The sequence below is a fragment of the Diceros bicornis genome, chromosome 16 (genome assembly GCF_020826845.1).
Source record: "Diceros bicornis minor isolate mBicDic1 chromosome 16, mDicBic1.mat.cur, whole genome shotgun sequence".
Lineage (NCBI taxonomy): Eukaryota > Metazoa > Chordata > Mammalia > Perissodactyla > Rhinocerotidae > Diceros > Diceros bicornis.
Genome location: NC_080755.1, coordinates 29,033,001 through 29,053,540, shown reverse-complemented (window position 1 = coordinate 29,053,540; position 20,540 = coordinate 29,033,001). Strand labels below are relative to the sequence as shown.

Here is a 20,540-nt window from a genome sequence, read left to right as displayed (position 1 = left end):
GCAACCTTTTTAAGATACAAATTTGGTTAAGATAGGAGGAGGCTTGAAGTTTTTTGTGAAGGGCTTCTTGGGGAAACGGACATCTGGGCAAGAGAAAGGAGTTAGTGGCAAGAAATGGAGAGGATACTGGAGACAGAGCATGTGCAAAATTCATGATTCAAGAAACAACCTAAGTGCCCATCAATGGATGAATGGATAAAGAAGATGTGGTATATGTATACAATGGAATACTACTCAGCCATAAAAAAAAATGGAATCTTGCTGTTTGCAACAACATGGATGGACCTTCAGGGTATTATGCTAAGTGAAATAAGTCAGATGGAGAAAGCCAAATAGCACATGATTTCACTCATATGCAGAAGATAAAACAACAACAGCAATAAACAAACACATAGATACAAAGAATAGATGGATGGTTACCAGAGGAGAAGGGGCTTGGGGGGAGGGCGAAAGGGGTGAGGGGCCAATTTGTACAGTAACGGACGGCAACCAGACTTTTGGTGGTGAACACGATGTAGTCTATACAGAGGTCGAAATATAATGATATACACCTGAAATTTATATAATGTTATAAACCAATGTTACCTCAATAATAAAAAAAAACAAACAGCATGGTTTGAGAGGGACAGGAAATGGAGGACTCCATGTCGGGGTGGAGAGATGAGCTGGAGAAGGAGAGAAGGAAGGGCTCACGGGTCTGGAATGCAATCTCAGGAGAGGGAGCCTCATCCTGTAGGCAATGTAGGCTGCTAAGTAGGAGAGTAGCATGGTCATATGAGGCATTGTGGGGGATAGATTAGAAGAGAGGAAGCCTCCTTTGTTTTCTCGTTGTGTATTTTCATCCTGTTGAACTATAAGCATTTTGAGGACCTCTTAAAATGCCTTTTTATAATGAGGTTCTGAAATAGTGTGGAATGCAATAGGGCCTACAACAAATAAACAAATGTAAAACAAACAACAAACAAATCCCGAGGCAGCAAGACCAGTTTGGAAGCTAATACAATAGGCCAGGCAACAGATGATGACAAGGAAAGAGATCTGAGAAACTTCTAGAAGGTGAAATCAACAGGACTTGATGACTGATGTGAAGTTCTGAGTGAAGGAGTTGTGTAGCAAGAGGCTTAGGTGAATGAACCCATTCTGATGTCACCAACTTGAAAGGGAAATAGAAGCATGCTTTAGTTGGGGGCAGAGATGATGCTCCTAAGCCAGCCTGGGGGTGGGGGAATGGGAAGGGTCAGAAAGTCTTCCTGGGTGAGACAACATGGGAGCGGAGTTAGCACTTAGTGTATCAAACCATCGCTTCTCTGATGGGTTGTACGGATACATTTATGATTCTATAGAAATCCATGACCCCCAGGGATGTCTTTTGACCTCCTAGATCACCAAGTAAACAGACTGATGAAGTTTACTAGCTGGACAGTAAATGCAGCTTTTCAGGGGCTGCTACGCACTGACTTCCTATTTAAGGGATCTTTCAAGAGGACATACTTGGTTAGCTTGGATTTTTAAAACATTGTAAACCAACCTTCAATTTATGGATTTGTAAACCACCACTGCGCTGTGCTGGAGAATAGCGCTGGACATGGAGACCTTCTACATAACTGGGGAGATACAAACAGGGAGCCCTCCAAACTAAGCAGCTTCACTGGGCTAACTTGTATGACCCCCAGTTAAAACATATCACTCTGAACCCCCAATGTATCATGTTGTGGAAGATTTAGGCAGCTGTGTCTGTCACAGCTTGGGTCTTCCAGATTGCGTGTGGCATGTGCTGTGATTCCTTTCCCATCTCCTTTGCTAAACATTGGTGAAGCTTGGTGCTCGTCAGACTTATGTTTTATGTGAGGCTGAGTGACAATTCAGCCCTTTTGATAGTGCAGTGATAATAATAATATTGGTACTGAGGGTATAGGGATGTTGTAAGGATTAAATTAGATAATGCAAGTAAAGAACTTAGCATGGTGCCTGGTTCACGGTCAGGAAACACCTCCTATTATTATTATGCAAGTGTGTTGAGTTTAGTTACTGGCTCAGGGGTCATTTGTCAGAGGCTGGAAGAGACACTACAGGTTACTGTGAAGAAGAATTTGTCTAAGTAGTGACTTGGAGTGACATACAGAAGGAGAGCAACCACTGTTTGAGAGAGACTTTCTTTAACATGTCTTTCCTACCTGTTGAGAGAAACAGGATCTAGCTGACTGTTCTGTGTAACCAAACGAAGGACCTTCGAAAACTGCTGTGGGTAATTTGAGAACTTCCCGCAGAAATTGATCATATCGTCCATAAACCATCACCCCACTGGAGTCAGAAATCATTGAGAAAATATCTGATGGAAGGAAAAAGAAAGATATTTATTCATCATGTAAACATTCCTCACTGTTTTAGTTCAACATATTTGCTGCAAATAACAAAAAATGCGGCAGAATAAATAATTTTTTATGAAAGAATAATATAAAAGCTAATTTTTATGCTGAAATACTCCTGGCATGGTGTTTTCTTTGGTGTCTTTCTGTAGAGGATTCTGGCATATAGCATTAACTAGTAATTTGGGTAAATTTAGCATATTTTGATAAGACAGAGAACATCACGTTTTTCTTTTGAAGTCAATTATGAACTCATATATAACTCAATGGGAGGAATTTTTGTGTATGTGAGAAATATGCCGACCTCGTTTGAAATACACATTGAGAATTTTACTACAACATTGGGGTGTGTGTATCTATCTATCCAATTATTTACTCATCTATATTATCAATAAAACTTTTGGGTTTTGGTTTAAGATATTGAAAAATGAAGGACAATGCGGATAAGGATGTACCAAAAACACTTGATTAACTTCCCACAGAAGCAGAAAACTTTCTATAAATCATAGTTTTCTGGGTGGAAGGCACTTGGTTTACGGGGAAAGGTCTTTTGATTCATGTAGTCAAGAGGAAGCCTGGCCTTGGGGATGACCAATGAGGTAAAGTCAGGGTTCCAGATTATTCTCAGCAGAGCCTGTGGCTTCATTGAACCTCTGTTCTTCAGTTTCTGCCACTATGTGCACTTAATGAATATTAATGGCATCATTTCCCAAGGTACTTCATAATTCTTTTGTGAAAATCACTATTGGAACGAATAGGTTTGCTATTAAATAGTTTGTCGCCATGCTAGATTGTAACTAGGCCAGCACAGCTGCTGGGATAAACTGTTGTGAATTCAATGTGCTACCTCTGCTCATTTTGGTCTAAATTTTTCAAGCTTATAATATAATCTAGGGACATTGTTTTTATACCAGAGTCAGATGTTAAGCATATTACAGGCTTTTACTGGATTATGTTTTAAGGATGTGAATTGGCTCTCATTTTCTTTAAATACTCCAGTTACAAAGGATTTCTACTGTGTTTCAAACAGTTTATCAATTATGAGGCTATAGAAATTCTACCTGACCAACAAAAACTAATGTCGTTCTCATCCACTTTTACCATGTTGTGTACTTAGTGAATTTTATCTGTTATGCATTATTACAACTAGTCAAAAAAAAAAAAAAAAGTGGCCAACAGCAAAAAAACTCTTATGTAATTCCAAATATAGAAACTCAAGAATTTCAACTAAAAGGAGGAAAAAGAAACCTAGGAGAAGTAAATAGACTTTCTTCTTAGAGCTGCTATCTTATTTGTTTTTGGATAGGTTGGTTAACTGTAAGTGGGTCATTCTGATGATCTAGGCTTGGATTTTCTAGGCCACGGCACACTTCAAAAAATAGCTTGGGCTTTTCAAATCTCCCACTGAAATAATTTAGACAACATCTCTAACCAGAGCAAAAGCAGAAGGACTACCAACAGTGACCTTTCACAAACTTGAAGCTAATATTAAACTCATTTGTGTTGATGAAGTTCTGCTAAGCAATAGCCAAACTAGGGCTAAGTCATTGGGATTAAAGAAAAGTGGCTGTTAATGGCCACTCAGGTTTTTAAAAAGAAATGAGGGGACTCTGAGGAAGCTATCAAAACATGTGTTTGTACCTTAGTTCTAGGCTTTCTGTTTATATACATATATATATGTAATATGTTCCTAATATGTAATATATGTGTATTTATATAAAATAGAGGGCTATTTCAAGGATTAAATTAGCTAACAGATGAAAAGCACAAAGATGTATGGTTGGCACCTAGTACACAGTACAGAAATGTTGGCTATTTTTATTATTAATTTCATATCACATTTTTCTGTCATTTACTTCATATGTTTAGGCTTTGCCTCCCCAGTGGGATTGTTCTGTAAGCTTCCAAATCCTATTCTAAACCACTTTTGTATTTCCTATAGCACCATACATTGATAGAAACTTTAGAAGAATTTACATTCATTGATTCATTAAAGTAAAACTAACTTAGCACATACTAAATGTGTGAAATCGTACTAAGCAATGAATATACAGAAAAATCGGGACATAGTTCTTGCTCTCTAGGAGCTCAGTCTATTGAGGATGATAGAGACGTGCTTATATCATGCATCATATGACATCGTACATCATAATGTGGTGTGAACACGGGAACAATAGGGTGTACAGGATGCAGCAGGAGCTCAGAGAGAGTTCCCAGAGGGAGGAGTGGGTCAGGGAATATTTCCTTATAGGTGTGACTTCTAGGCCATTTATAAAGGACAATTGGGGGATAATCAGGCTTTAGGAAACCAGATCAGGACATGCACAGGCATGCTCAAGCAAGATGTACTCAAGGATCTTCAAGTTCACTGTGCAAGGGGCCTTGGGTACACATAAGGGCATGGGTGAGGTGGAGATATGAAGAGCTTCAAAAGCTCTACTAAGGAGGTTAGATTGTGTCAGAAGGTGTTGAGGGAGATACTCAAGAATTTAGGGCAGGCCAGTGAGTTAGAAATATTACCCTGAGAGTAGGCAGGGAGGCAGAACAACTGATTCAGTAATAGAAACTCAACAAATACATGGTGTTTACCATAATGCTAGTCTGTTAAATGAAACAAAACAAGCCCTCCCTAGAAGCTTTAGAACAGCACCTGACATTCCAGGCTTAGGGCACTGGATTTAGAATTCCTTAAGATCTTTTTTTTTTTTTTTTAAAGATTTTATTTATTTATTTTTTCTCCCCAAAGCCCCAGTAGATAGTTGTATGTCATAGCTGCACATCCTTCTAGTTGCTGTATGTGGGACGCGGCCTCAGCACGGCCGGAGAAGCGGTGCGTCGGTGCGCGCCCGGGATCCGAACCCGGGCCGCCAGCAGCGGAGCGCGTGCACCCAACCGCTAAGCCACGGGGCCGGCCCTCCTTGAGATCTTAGGACTCTCCAGGAGCCCCGAGGCAGAAGTATAAACAAGTGTCCCGACCCATTAAAACAATAGGCTGTAATTGGACCAAGAACAATTTGACAGAAACAGAGTATATTAGTCAGCTTATGTTTAGGTTGCTGTGTCCTCTGACTGCCGGGGGGGCCCTCATGTTCTAGACTGCCTGGAGGTACCCGATGAACACCCTGCATATTGGTTCCTGGTGGCCCTGAGTATTGGAAATTGTGGTGCAACATGAGGTTGCTGTCTCTTTTAATGTATTTTAAAGCAGTTTTAAAAACTCAGCTTTAAATTTTCTGTTTTCTACTTTTTTGCTTTTTAAAGTTTCTAATTTATTTTCAGCCAATTACTCTTGCCCTGCGCTCTCCAACATTAAGGGGCTTGTTGGAACAAACGAAATATCTTTCATCCCTATGCACAAAAACAGAAAAATTGCCAAACAAGCACAGCTGGCATATTGGCTTAAAGTGAATTAGAATTTAAAGAAGGCAAAACACACCCCTCAAATCCTGAGAAATTCCATATCCTTTCATTTTATTTTTTCTTATTACAAAAGCAATGCAGAAAATCATTACTTTGCCTGTTTTGTCATGAAATGCAAGCCAGCAAAAGAAGACTGGAGAAAACACCCACAATTCTGCTCACCCAGAGTCAGCCACTGCTGTCTGTGGGCAGATTTGCTCATATTTGCTCATTCAGTCAATAATGATCACTTAAACTAGAATTACTGGTGACTAAAAATACTCATTTTTGACTAATTAACATTTTGGAGAAGTTCTTCCAACCAAACTGCTTTCAGCTAAACTGTTTTTGGTCAAATTGCTTTCAACCAAGTTACCTGGAAACCACTACAACCATCTTCCTGGGATTAACTCGACCAAGAGTGACTCCTCAGTCAGAGAAGTGGGGACACACAAGGCTGTGACTCAGGTCCACTGCTCTGGGAGAGGGCAAGGTGATATATCGTGATCACACTGTCTGTGTTTCTACAGAATTTGTGACACTGGGAAGCTTATTCCTACAGACTAGAGAACTTAGTTTACCTCCAATGGGACTCACGTGTTTTTGCTTCTTTCATTGTACTCAAGAAGATTTACTTTGGCCGCTAGAGAGCATGCACGCTTTGCTCACTGATCGTGGGGTTTTTGGTGAATGATGGGATGGGGTGAGGAGAAACCGCTGTAGCAGTTACACTGTTTGCTTTGAATTCCTGGACTTGCAAGAGAACTGCAAAGGTTTGACAATTGGTAAAGATCTGCTCAAAAACTTAGTTATATCTTGAGCTTTGTAACTGTGAAGACATTGCCCATTACTTACCTAACAACCATTCCCTTCATCTTTATTGGCCCCAAATTTCTTCCTGGGCTAAGGGAAAGCAGCGGCCCTTCCCAGCTCAGGAGAAGAGAGTGGATCTCGCCATGACCACCAGGGTCATTCCTTTCCTGTTACCAGTAATTGGGGTCGTAATTGGTCTGTCATGCCACCTTGGGCAATGAGACATAAGGGCTGGGGGGGCCTCTGGGGTGGATGTGACTCCTAAAACAGCCGTATCCCTCTTTACCCCCAGAAGAAGGATAAAATCTGACACGGAGGAAAGCTGAGTGAAAAGATGGAAGACACCTGGATCCTTGACAGCACAGAATTAAGCTGGTTCATGAAAGGCTCTGAGGAGTTCTGAAGCACAGAAAACTGTTTTTCTCAGTTTTTCTCAAACTTATTTTAATATGGCACCCTTTAATCCAGGTTCCTATTAAGAGAATGTTGAATAAGTATTTGGAAATGTTTTTAAGAACTTTTAAAAAACATTTATCTGATAAATGTCCTCAGCGTAAGTGGCCAATTGTGACCCGAGGTCAGAAGGCAAGGCCCTCAGGAGTTTATTCCTCCTTCTTGGTCCATTTTGCTCAACCTTCTCTTCCCAGCCTAACCCTAAAGGAAATGCCTCCTGGATTACTCTGAAGCTGTGTTTTTTTTTTTTTTTTTTTTTTTTTGTGAAGAAGATCAGCCCTGAGCTAACATCCAATGCCAATCCTCCTCTTTTTGCCGATGAAGATTGGCCCTGGGCTAACATCGGTGCCCATCTTCCTCTATTTTATGTGGGAGGCCGCCACGGCATGGCTTGACAAGCGGTGCATCAGTGCGCGCCCGGGATCCGAACCTGCGAACCGCGGGCCGCCAAAGCAGAGCGTGCGCTCTTAACCCCTATGCCACGGGGTCAGCCCTGAAGCTATTTTTTAAAAAAATGACATTGGTTCCTCCACTTTCTAATTTAGCTATTATCCTAAATCAAGCACTGAGGTAAATAGTTTCTAATTTTCTACATCTTTCAGGCTAACTAAAGAGAAACTAAACTGACTCCTGTAAGGTCTGCGTGGGCGTCTCTGAATCCTGACTGCATTTGTCTATTCCGTGGAAGGAAGTTCCTGGAAGTGAGGGAAGATGTGTGGTTATGTGGGGCTTCCCTATACCTTCCACTTATCTGCTGGTCCAATGACATCACAATGCCTCCAAGCATGTCTGGGGAAATTCCAAAAGAATAAAGTTTTTTTTCTGCATCTTCCTTCATTCTTCCCCTCTTGGTGCATCGAGAAGCAAGAGATCACACCCAGGGGCTGACAGGCAGCAGGTGAGGAAAGAGCTCAGAGGCTGTGAGCCACAGATGATTGCGGCTAGGAGGGACCCTCCAGGTATCTAACTAAATCCCCAAATTTAGGATGGAAAAGGAAGCTGAGAACCAAAGAAGTGAAGTAACTTCCACAGGATAACTCAGCAAATCAGTCACATAGCCGGGCTTACACCTGGGGCTCCCAATCCCATGACAGTGCTCTTTCTAACACAGCATCATAACCAGCACTTTTGTATTTAAGGTAAGGGAGATGGTTAAATGGAAATTTTTCTTTTAAACAGCAGCGCATACATCATCTTAAAATAGCTAGAAATAAAAATGCTTGCCCCTACCCCCACCCTAGGCCTTCTGAATCAGAAATTCTGGGAATGGGACCCAGAAATCTATGTTTTAAAAAGCCCTCCATGTGATTCTATATATCCTAAAATTTGAGAACTAGTGGTATAGGGAAAAAAGTCAGAGTTCAAATCCTGGTACCATCTTAGCTAGGTGATTTACTTTAGTCTGACTCTCTGAGTCTCAGCTTCTTTACCTAAAACAAACGACAAACAAAAACATCCCCACTGTTTTGTTGGTTCAAAAACTCTACCACATTTAGTGACAAAATGTACACAAAAGGCCCATAATTACTCACTGTACTTGAGCAATCATGTTTTTATCGGCATCCAGGTAATTCTCAGTCTATAGTCTCTACGCAATTCCCATGTCTATACCCTGGCAATGCCTACTTTGGAACCTTTGGAGTTCCCAGGGATTTGAACAGCACTGGCTGAGAAGAATGAGGAACAGTGCCAAGAGCTTTGGTTTTAGATTACCTAAAAAATGAAGGTTGCCCAACATGACCTTCATGAAGATGGACTTAGTCCTGCAAGGCAATACAGTCCCATGAACTTGAAAGAATGTATATCTTACCTTAATATCACAAGCAGTCTAGTTGGTGATACTCAACAGGTTATAAATAATAATAATCCATAAGTAAACGAAGTATTCATTTCATTAACATTTATCTAATATGAAAATATTTCTACGACAAAATCCAAAGATCAATGAAGATTATATTTCAAACAACTCTCATAGAATGAGGAAAGTCATAAATGGGCAGGAGGACATGGCAGGAATGGGGGAGAGGAAAATGTGGAATATAGGAGGGATAAGCAAAGAGAGATATGAAGAATAACTTACATCTTAATTTGTCCATGATCTTCCCTCCACACAACGTGGCTAAAGCCATTTTGACAGCAAATACTGAAATTTTACCATGGCCTTCCCTGTTTAATAAGAATAGAAAAAAAGAAACGATGTCATTTGGAGAACTTCCAATAGCGAGGTTTGACATTTTCTGTTCTGTCGAAACCATAGGACATCGTAGCTGTCCTATGCATTATGTGAACACATCCACTTTAGAAAAGGTTGTGAAAACAATGTAACACACATTTCTGGAAAACTGTCTATTCAACGTTTCCTTTTTTCAAGAGATAACAAAATCTTTAAGTTATTCCTTGTGTATGTCGCTTGCTCAAAGCATATACTGGAAGCCAGAGGGATATTTAACTGTGGATTAAAATGACAGAACATGCTTTTCACTGTGAGCTTCATAAAATAATTTTATGCATGATGATTCTACCATCTCTATAATTTATTTAAACAAGGCTTCAGAAAAATCTTTTTTTTTTTGTCAGAGAATTCCTGAATTTGGTTAGGGTAACTACGGGGACTCTCTCATCACACTTTTTTTTTCAACCATCCTATCCTACCCACAAGCCAACTGTGCTTATATGATACATCTACTTTTCAAAGGGAGTTGGTATTTTAAAGGAGCTAAAGTAAGAGTTCTATTTGAATAGTTCTCCTTTTACCTAAATGACACCAGAGCTGCCAAATCTTCATGGATTCAGGAAGTATAACTAAATTGTCCTTCACAAAATGTGATATAAAGGGCATACTGTAAGAAATATAAGATTTCAGCTAAATGATTTTCCAGCTGGAATAAACTGTTTATTCTTATATCCTTGGAATCAGAAAGTGTACCGTATTAATAATTCATTTCTTTGATAGTTGCTACTCTTAAGAATGATCAAAGAGATATTTAAAATAATAACGTGGGTGAAAGGTAACTAAAGTTTGTATTGACAAGGGTTTAGTATATAGAATAAATCATTTATATGAGTAAGATTCATATATCTGACATATTAGAAGAATAAGATATAATAAATAATCGTGTCTTTGTTCCTTCTAGACTCCAGAGAAAGATCATTTGTTATTCATCTTTGTTGCTGTCATTCTTAGCATAGTACCTGAAATACAGCTAGCCAGAATGCAAAACTGACTGAACCCTATGCTAGTGGCTCTCCCGTTTACATTTCTAAGCCTGAGCACCAGACTTACGTAATTATTTACTGGAACTATTCACTTGGATACCATGTCAAACTGAGTGTGTTCCAGGTAGAACTCACTATCTTTACAAAGCCCTCCCATAAGACTCAGACCAACCTGCTACTAACCTGCTATTCCACCTACAGTCCCTCTTCTGGTTGTCAGAATCACCATGCTCCTAGCTACCCCAAAATGAATCCTGGGGTGGAGGTCACCCTTGACGTTTTGCTCTTCCTCAATTCACTACCACCCTGGACAAATGTTTGAGGGACTCAAATATACCTCTTAACTCTATGTTAAACCCATTCCTTTCTTTCCATTCTGACTGCCATTGCTTCTATCAGCTCTTGCTTTGACACTGAAATAACTTAAATGATCTCTCAGCTTGCACACTCATATCACAAATTTGACCGTATTATTTCATTATTTAAAATGCTTATTGCCTCCACTTGCCTACAGGATATAGTTCAACTTTCTCCAGTATCATCTGCTACCATTTCTGTTGTACCCCACACCACAGTCCCACTGTTTAATGCCCCTGCCCTTCCCACCATGGTCTGCCCAGGACTCTCCCACCCATTCATGAAGACTTAGCTCAATGTCATCATTCTCTCTGTTCTGAGAACAGTTTTCCCCCTGGATGGGAAGGCAATCACTCTCCCCTTCACTTTTACTTATTATTTGCCACCTATCACACTGAATGACCTTGATTTATTTATTTACCTGTCTGCATGCAACTCCACACTGTGGGATCCTTGTGGGCAGAGACCTTGTCTTCTGAATTAGTTGAATTCCCAGCGCCTCACACTTTGTCTCACACAGAGTTAGTGAACAATAAATTTCTTATATTAATGAATGACTATTAATCATTATAATAGGTGCCACTAGAATTTTGAATGACCATTTATTAAGTTGTTTACTAATTTTAGAGCAGGTGGCTATAATAAAAATGTAATGATTTTGTAAAAACCACCTTATTTAAAATTATTCCATGTCCCTTGCATTTCCAATTGCATGGATAACTGGAAGTATCAAAAATTTTATTTTAGGAAATAATTAGCTTCTTCTCCTGAGCTGAAACATGGTTCAAATAATAACAGGAAACTCCACAAAGAATGGAAGAATAGGCACAACATAGTGATAAGGTGGTCTTCAAAAGTCAAAGAACTTGAGAAGTGTTATATGTGAGACTTCAAGAGCAATAGAATTTTCTTTCAACGAATCAGAGAGAACAATTTAACTCAAGAAAGAGGATAGACCACAGATGAGTTGAAACAGAGGGTTCTCCAAAGGATGCAATGATGAGAGCTCACAGGTGAATTCTTAAACCTTAGTTTTTAATGAAGAAGATCATAGGGAGATGGTCAGTCCTGCATTGTTCCTGGAAATGCAAGATTAATGCTATTAAATCCAACAGTGGTTGTATCAGAGCTATTCTGCCAAATTGACACAATAAATCTAGATAAATTACCAAGTGGAGGGGAGCTCAATGAGAGTTTTGCAGGAACTCAAGGGTGAAATTAGGCCACTAGAATCTATTGTTATGCAAGCTACTGTGCAAGATTGCAAATGTGACCCTTGTCATGAAGAAGGATTCAGGGGGTATGCAGGCATGTAGATCATGGTGTAAGCACACCAATATTGGGTTAGTTTAGACCTTGTTCAGCCCCAGTATTGGATAAACCTTGAAGGAGGTTAGGGAGTAAGTGGAGATGACTGACTCCACAATGGAGAATGGGGGCACCAAGGACTTAAATACAAATGGATCTTTTTAAAGAACATTTTCACTAGATATAACAGGCTGAAGAGAAGGAGGGAAAAGAGAAAGATTTTCTGAAGGCCTTTGACAAGATTCCATACCAAAGGCCATTACTTAATCAAAATCACCTTGGGATCAGGGTCCCTATTTTTTTGTGAAAAAAGAATTGGCATTAACAAAGGAAGCAAGGAGTAGGGAGAAGTTGGTACACCTCAAATGGAGAAGCGTAAGAGCTATGCTCATGAGGAATCATCCCTAGTCGGGGCAGTTTGAATCACGCACGAACAGTTTGCGAAATCCCTTAAGTGTCTAGGAAGTGGAAAGTGAAGCCCATGAGGATAGATAACAGGAAGCTCCCAGGAGTCTTGTGCAAATGAGCAGGAAAGCGGCATAGTGTTCCAAAGTGAGTCTGTACACGCAACGCCTCCAGGAGTAAAGTGCACATATGGAATGCTGACTATTGGTCGCAACTCAGGAAGTGGACCTGCCAGAGTGTGCTGAGGATGAAAAACGGAGATTGTCTTTAATGCTATAGGCCAAACGGCCTTGGAACGGGCAACACCAGAAGGAGCACCAGAAAAAGTCTACGCTCTTGTCCTGCTTCTATGAAAAACCACGGCAGCACAGCTTCGGTTTCGTGTGCAGTTCTGACTACCCCCTCAAGAAAGATGCAACAGAGCCAGATGTGTTTGAGAGCACTGTGTACAGTATATACTGGATGGAGTATACAGTGTATCCATTAGGTCATCGATTCTTCGGGGTGGGGTGGGTCTTAAAATCAGTAATCAATGACATGACCACATAAGCTTTTCCTTGTGAATAAAAGCTGCTAGTGCAGTCGACTCCTCAGTAGTGTAAAAGGTATAGCAAAAACTTAAAAAAAAAATTTACTATTAGCCTATCATTTTTTATTAAAAGAAAAATTATTTCTAAAGTAAAAATTTTACTTATTTTAGTATTTTCTCTTTCAATGTAGAGTGAGAACACAATGCATGACACATATTTTACTCTTTTTTTCCCCACTATTTGTTTTTTGGCATAATGGAATATATTCTATTTTTAAGCCAATTATCCTGAAGCTTTTGCCTATGCAAATTTTACTTTCTTGTTCTAGTTTGATGTCAAAAAATACCCAATTAAATTGTTACACTGGTATTTAATTAATACCTAAAAGAGCATTTAAGAGAACCAGCAAATTATCAAAGGTACAAACTGAAATTGTTTCATAAATCAATGTTTCTTTAAATATTTTATTTCACTTTATATTTTGTTTTCTCACTCTGAAAATTTTCCTAAGGGGCGACCAATTGAAAATGAAAACAGGAAAGCACTTATCCTTTGGCTAAAATATATACGGAAATTTGTAGAGTGTCTGTCTTAAAAACATTGATTACTTCAAAGTTTGACTCATCATAATAAAAAGTGAGTGAGTGTATTATGTTGGGCTGAGTTTTCCATGAACAGATAAACTGATTCCTTTTAACAAAGAAGATACTACTTTTAGGGAAAAGTTGTCTGGGAGGGAAAACCTGCTTTTGACAAGATGGAAAAACAACGAACAGATATTGATAGGTCTGGGATGCTAGGCTGAACTCCGAACAGAATGTAAATTTTCTCCAAATTGCTAACAGAGTTTCCTGTTTGAGGTTACAGAATCCCATGATAAATTTCAAGTCCTCAAAAGTGAGATTTGAATTCTGACTGATTTTTTTTGAACAGACTGGAAGAATTATTTCTCAATTTAAGAGTACTAACACCAGAAGCTCTTCTTTTACCAACATATTTTACAAAAACATTTGGTAAGCATTTTTTATAAGCAGAGACACAGCACTCAAACTGCTCTTTCTCACACATTTTAGTGGCTTAATTAACTGAGAGAATTTCTTCCTCCTCTGGCTTCCACAACTTGCCTCTATCATAACACGTTTTTTTATCTGGGAATTATTTTGTTCCATGGATCACTCAATAGGTATTTATTGGCAATGCCTCAGAGGTTGGAGACATTTGCTTATAGTCTCTTAGGGAGAAAGAGTAAAAAACAGTTAATTTTAATACAACACATTTTTACAAAGGGCAGGGACCCCATCTTATTCATCTTTCATCCCCAGCCTATCATAGCACCTAGCACCTAGCAAGCTCTTAATATATATTAGTTAAGTTAATAAATACACGAGTGAAAAGAAACTTTCTGATTTATATTGATAAATACTAAGTTTTTGAGTAAAATTACAAAGACTGACTTTATGACCCTTAATATTAGATTGCACAGTCATGTGATACCTTGAATTTAGAATTGATCACGTACATAATTACTCTTGCTTTTGGGATAGTGGAGTTAACATGTGAACAGATAGAAACCCCCTATTTGGCCCTGACATCTCTTTGGGCTGTCCATAATGTTAGCAAAACATCTGGGAAAGAATTCCTCATAGCACAGGGCCAGGTGAGTTTGCCAGGAATTTCTCCAGAATGGGAGGGGCCAATACTGTTGACATGTCTCCCTTATCCCCATAAAATTCCATCTGCCACTCATCCAAAGTACAAGTCTGACAGAACGATGAGTGACATTAGGATGTTCAATTTATCTACAATTGTGAAAGTTATTCAGAAGGAGATTCCATTTTAGCAACACGTAGGAATCTTGGAACAAAACATTTCCTACCAGAACAAAATTTTAGTGACTAGAGGAGAATACTCTCTGGACATCTTGAATTTAAGATGTGCCAAGAAAAAAATCACCGAGCCAAGTAAACGCTCTGTTAAATATCTAGTTTTAGTCATATGGATAATAAGAAGCAAAGAGAAGAAAATTTCGTTTTATATGACTTCTCTTTTTCCTTTGCTCTCACACGTCCACACAGTCTCAAGTGTGAACAATACGTTTTGTTGGTGCACAGAGAAACGGTTGTGTACTTTGTAGTACATTTTGCATTGAACATTAGAATCATTTCTAAACCTCAAAAGGCAGAGGATTTTGGCAGAGTTTCAGGATTACTTCATATCCATGCATCTGAAATAGTGCTGTGGTACCTTTCATAGTGTCAGTGCTCAGCAGTGGGAATGGATGTTCAAATGGCTCAGCAAGGTGCGATATGTCAGAGAGGAAAATACCAGGATTTTGTATTCTCTACAAAAGACGGTTATACGATGGATTGGGAGATCTGGATGGCTGTCATAAAACTGACTCTAAATCTACAATGTAAAACTTTTTAAGTCCAATTGAGGGTATAATGCAAAGTGAAATAAGCCAGAGGGAAAAGGTCAAATACCCTATGATTTCCTTCATTAAGTAGTAGATAATAGCAACAATAAACAAACACATAGGGACAGAGATTGGATTGGTGGTTACCAGAGGGGAAGGGGGGAGGGAGGAGGGTGAAAGGGATAATTCGGTACATGTGTGTGGTGATGGGTTGTAATTAGTATTTTGGTGGTGAACATGATGTAATCTATGCAGAAATAGAAGTACAATGATGTACACCTGAAATTTTTACAATGTTATAAACCAATGTTACTGCAATAAACAAGAAATTAAAAAAAAAAAACTTATTAAGTCCAAATATTTCTTTCACATACACTCTGTCAATGAGCTCTAAATACCACAAACTGGAAAGGTTAGGAATGTGAGCATAATAATAATTTCCTGTAATAAGCAGGGTAAATCTGGGGAAAAATTGTACATTAATTCTCATTTAAAAAAATGAAGCAGAAAGCACAAACAGAGCTGAATTTAAACTGATTCCTGAAACAAAATGATTTTTTCTCCACTCACCTCATCTAGTATGAAGCTGTATGACCTGTAAATTATTTAACCTCTCTATGTCTCAGCTTCATCACCTCTCAACATGGAAAATTATAATAGGATAGTGCCAAATCGGTAAGATTGTTGGCACACAGTAAAAGCTGAGTACATCTTAGCCATAATTAGAATTATTATAATATTATTATCATTAGACAATTGGCATTAAGAATGCAGTTTGACCTCTGAAAATAGGAAAATCACTGCTCCTTTTAATGTTTATCATTGTCCTCCTATGAGTTTTGAGTGGCTGAATACATGTGAAAATAATATTTGCTAAAAACAAGGCCACCGTCACATCATCTACTTTATGAGGAACTGTCCTAACAAGGAAGAGTCTACTGAATTCAAATGAGATTAAGTCAACAGACTAAAGTTGTTAGTGTTTCCCAGGGAAGTAGGAAGAGAGTAAGAGAAGTATATGAAGTCTTCTGTGAAAATAGGATCACCCACACTAGTAACCATGAGCATCCGGTTTTCTTCTCTGTGGAGCAGGAGTAAAAACAGAGGGGATGAATCTAGGTGACAGAGCAAACTTGGACTCACTAGTCTTGGTCATATACTGGAGATTAAGGCAGACTTAATCTCAGAAAAAGAATGAAAAGAAATTAGTGTGACAAGAGCTAAGAAAAGTCAACCTCTGATTTTCATTCATTCATTCACTCACTGATTCATTATGCACGGGTGTTGTCTCAGGGGCTGTGCAGACAAAGAATAAGACACGGTCCCTCTCTAAAGCAGCTGGTGGGAGGCAGTCATACAAGCAGTAAGGCAGGCTCTACAAGAGAATAGCAGACTCATGTGCAAGGAGCCCTGGGACTTCGAGAAGGGTGACCCACTCAGCCATGAGAGGTAATGGGCTTCACAGTGTCTCAGACTTTGTGACCTTACCTCTCCAAAAGGCCACACATTATGGACTTTTAAGAAGTATTTTCAAGGTAACAATTATACCTCAATAAAGCCGTTTAAAAAAAAGAATCATTTTCATCTTGTAACTTTCTGTTATGTTGTTTTTCTTTTGTTAGTTTCAACTTCCTGAAAAATAATAACAGTAAAAGTCCTTGGAACACTTCAAAGATACATTTTTTCCCCACTGGGATATGGACAAGAGGTGAGAGGAAAAGTTGATGCCAGTTTGTTAGTGGATTCTGAAAGAGGGAGCCTTAGGTGGAAGGCTCCTGCCAGCAAATAAGGGAAGGAGGAGGGCCAGTTCCTGGGGTGCACAGAAGGAAAGAGACGAGACGAGACTGGCTCAGGACTCCGGCTATTTCCTAGTATTCTTCTTCCCTCTCAGCCCCTGCTCCCCCTTCTGACACCTCCTCGCCCATCCTTCCCTGGTACACCCATCTATTTCCCTAGAGAAGACCCTAGAGAAGATTGCTTCTGAGTGTGGAAAGGGTCTGCTTATAAGTTGGTGCTAGTAGCTCGCTAGGTCACACATCCCAGGGAAACAGCCATTTTTAGAACAAAAGTGGTGAAGAACAAAAATCTTCTAGACTCAACAGACTGCCTATTCAGTGACAGAATGGCAAGCATGGGCATAGGACACTGGGGGCAAATCCTAGCTCCTAACATTCTACAAATCATGCTACATATGTAGCTATGAATTATATCTTCTAAGAGGCTGACTTGGCCGAAGAGCAGAGAAACTTTGCAACCAGCAGATTATGGTCTGCAGTAAGCATGCCTTTATGAGAACTGAGATCCAGGTGGTTTTGGGGGAGGAAAGAAACAGGTGAGTGCTATTCTTAGGGAACTATGGTTGTGGGAAGGCGAGTCTGGTTCCCAGGGGTACATCCAAGTGAAGTGGGCCTTGATCCTCATTTCAGGTTATTATTTTCTTGGCAGAGTCCAACTGGCTGGATCTGGTGAATTTTAAGGCACCACCAAAATAATGACCACATTTCTCTGAATGCAAGTTCTTATTCTTCATGAGTTTAAATTGCTATACTGTCTTTCCTTCTTTTTTACATTACCTCTTTAGAGTCCTGGTTCTTAAGGCATCTCTAACTTTTATTTCGGATTTTTTTTAATATGTCCATTTAAAATACAGCAAATGCAGGAAAACCTCCTCAATGTTTCAGTGATTCTATAATAGCAACAGCACATCCTTGATCTATTAGTATCAGGTTCATTCATGTCTACCAAAATACAGAAGACTCCCTTGAACACTGGGGTTCTGTCATGGGATACATGGTAGGAAGTGACATCAGATTTCCATACGGGATCTCATTTGGATAAACAGGAGTTTACTGTTATAAGAAATAGAATTGAACATTCATTTTATTCTTGGTTCTCTTCTTATATTCACTTCTAAGTTATATTTCCAGGTAGCGGTACTTCCTGATGGCTTACATCTCACTTTGCCTAAATTTCAAAACCCACCAGACAGACATTTGAGCATCAGTAGAACTGCCTACACTCATTTGCTATGACAAAGGAGAGAAGGCAGAAGTACCTGCAGACTGGGTTCTCTATGTAGATGTATCTATGAATCTCTACAATGAGATTTCTCCATGAGGATGTGTTTATAAATCTACTACAATGAGATTACTGAAAGGATACATGAGGCGCCTTCCTCTCTGTAAGAAGAGTAAGACCCAAACATTTCTTCTGAACATTCGTGTGAACTGCTCTTTACCTTGGGGTAGTCCTTAAGCTTACCACTCATCAGTCTTGAAATGATTCAGCTACATTATCATAGCTATTTAGAGAACATTTATAGCTCTATTTTTTGAAATGATCTTCCCAACATTTCTAAACAAAAGTGAAGAATCTAACCCTATTAGTTTAAGTCCTATGTATTTCACAAACGCCCATTTCCTTATTGTTAATCTGGCCCTGTTTCTGTATTTATAGAGTGGGTCCAAATTATGATTCAGCTTCGATTCCTTATTAATCCTCTAGCAAGCCTCCAAGATTTAGCAGGCAATTATATTTCTCTTTTTACATTTTCCATTGTTACACTTAAAACAAATAAGTCCCCTGAAGATTTTCATAGCAAGTCTGAAAACTGTCATGCTCTTGTTAAGGGGACAGGACAGAAATTCTGTTATAGAAATTCCACGGCCTAGTTCCATTCTGCCACCTGTCATGTGGAACCAGAGGCTTCTCTACCTGCCCTGCCGCTCGGTTACCATAGTGATTAGCCCAAAGCAGTATATCAGTTCTGACGTCTGCACAGACTAAGCAGAACCTATCACTCTGGACTTCTTGTTTTAAAATTGTTTATTTCCACTTGAGAATTTCTCAAAATATAAACATCATGGAGACAATAATGTATACTGGTCAAACCGAGCATGACCAATTCTGTTACTACTCTAGGTTCCAAAGTGACAGCTGGTGACTTTTGTAAGTGAGTGGCATAATAACATTCACCTGGCTGCAACATCTCCAGTGCCAGGCTTAACCATTCCCAAGCATCGGCCAGACAATGAGACTGAGCAAAATCTTCTGAGAGTCTTAAAATGTGATTGCTGAAAGGTCAAGTTAACAATTTTCCTTGTTAATATTCAAAACCAGTAGTGAAAGTGGAGGTGTCGATACTATATCTAGACTAGGGGCTATCAGCATAGCCCTTTTGAAATTTTAGGCTGATAATGTAATGCAGGGGAGTTTTTACATTTCACAGGGCTGCCACATATGCCTTGGAAAAGAAATCTAAGCTGAATTCCTAAGTCCCTGCTCTGCCACTAACATGCTGAGAAACACTGGGCAGTGACAATCTCTTTGTGCTTCGGATCCTTCATCTGTAAAATGAGAGATTTGGAAGAAAAGTCTTTAAGGTCTCAGCCAGCTCTGAAACTCTCTGATTCTATGAGGGAAAATTATAAGATAATGGGGCTGAGTTTCAATTGCGGTGTGTGGACGGCATCACATTGTTTTATGTGGCACATTATTGACCAGCCCATTTAACTCAAGTCATGGCTACTTTCACCAGGCTGGTCAAGAAACACTTTTCAATTTCTTCCTGTTTGCTCGAGGGTCTTGTTATGACACCTCAGAAACACTGTCTTAGGCAATTTGCAAAGAAGAGAGTTAAAAACATCCTCCCACTTTATGCTTCATTAAATTTCTCCAAAGGCATGCCATCACGTAACATTTTCAAGTGTCCTTAGCTTCTAGGAAGCGTGGGATGAGTTAAATAAAGGTCAGCACATAAAATACAATTGTCTTCAATTCCCTACGGCACTATTTTACTCTCTAGTCTTTTCCGTAGCATTTAAAATTTCTGTTAAACACAGAGACTTTGTTGAGATAAGTATCTGATCAAGAAAAAAGAGGCAGTTGGTTAACTTTAGAAAATTATTTGGAGTAAAGACCAAGAAGGACAAGAGGAAGGGGAGACCGAACTTGTAGAGAGTAACAGACATTCAGAGGAAGCTTACGGATCAAAGGCTGCCAGCAGGAAGTTAAGCAGGAGGCTGATGGACTGCTCCACCTGGATTTGGTGAGTGGTTGGCATCCGTTTGTTGAGCTGGTAAAATATGGTGGAGAGCACAGCCTCCAAGCGGGCCACATTGAGTTCTATGTTTGGGTCCAGGTTGTTCAGAGCATTTTCCCGCAATGCTTCTATGACGTTCCAAATGTCCACCAGGTGCACTACACACAATTAAAGCAGAATCAACATATCAGCCCAAAGTGCATGGAAAGGTAAATTCATTATTTACATGTACCATC

At 39.4% G+C, this 20,540-nt stretch overlaps 1 protein-coding gene across 10 annotated transcripts in view; it reads right to left on the bottom strand.

Moving 5' to 3' along the window:
* DTNA (dystrobrevin alpha) overlaps positions 1-20,540 on the bottom strand; it is a 352,070-nt gene that overhangs the window by 73,820 nt on the left and 257,710 nt on the right. For all 10 annotated transcript variants that reach the window (XM_058556978.1, XM_058556975.1, XM_058556971.1 and 7 more), the window contains 3 exons: positions 20,249-20,462; positions 9,112-9,197; positions 2,175-2,329 (listed from right to left, as the gene is read on the bottom strand). In XM_058556978.1, coding sequence (XP_058412961.1) covers positions 2,175-2,329; positions 9,112-9,197; positions 20,249-20,462 — 455 coding nt within the window. The remainder of the gene's footprint in view (positions 1-2,174; positions 2,330-9,111; positions 9,198-20,248; positions 20,463-20,540) is intronic.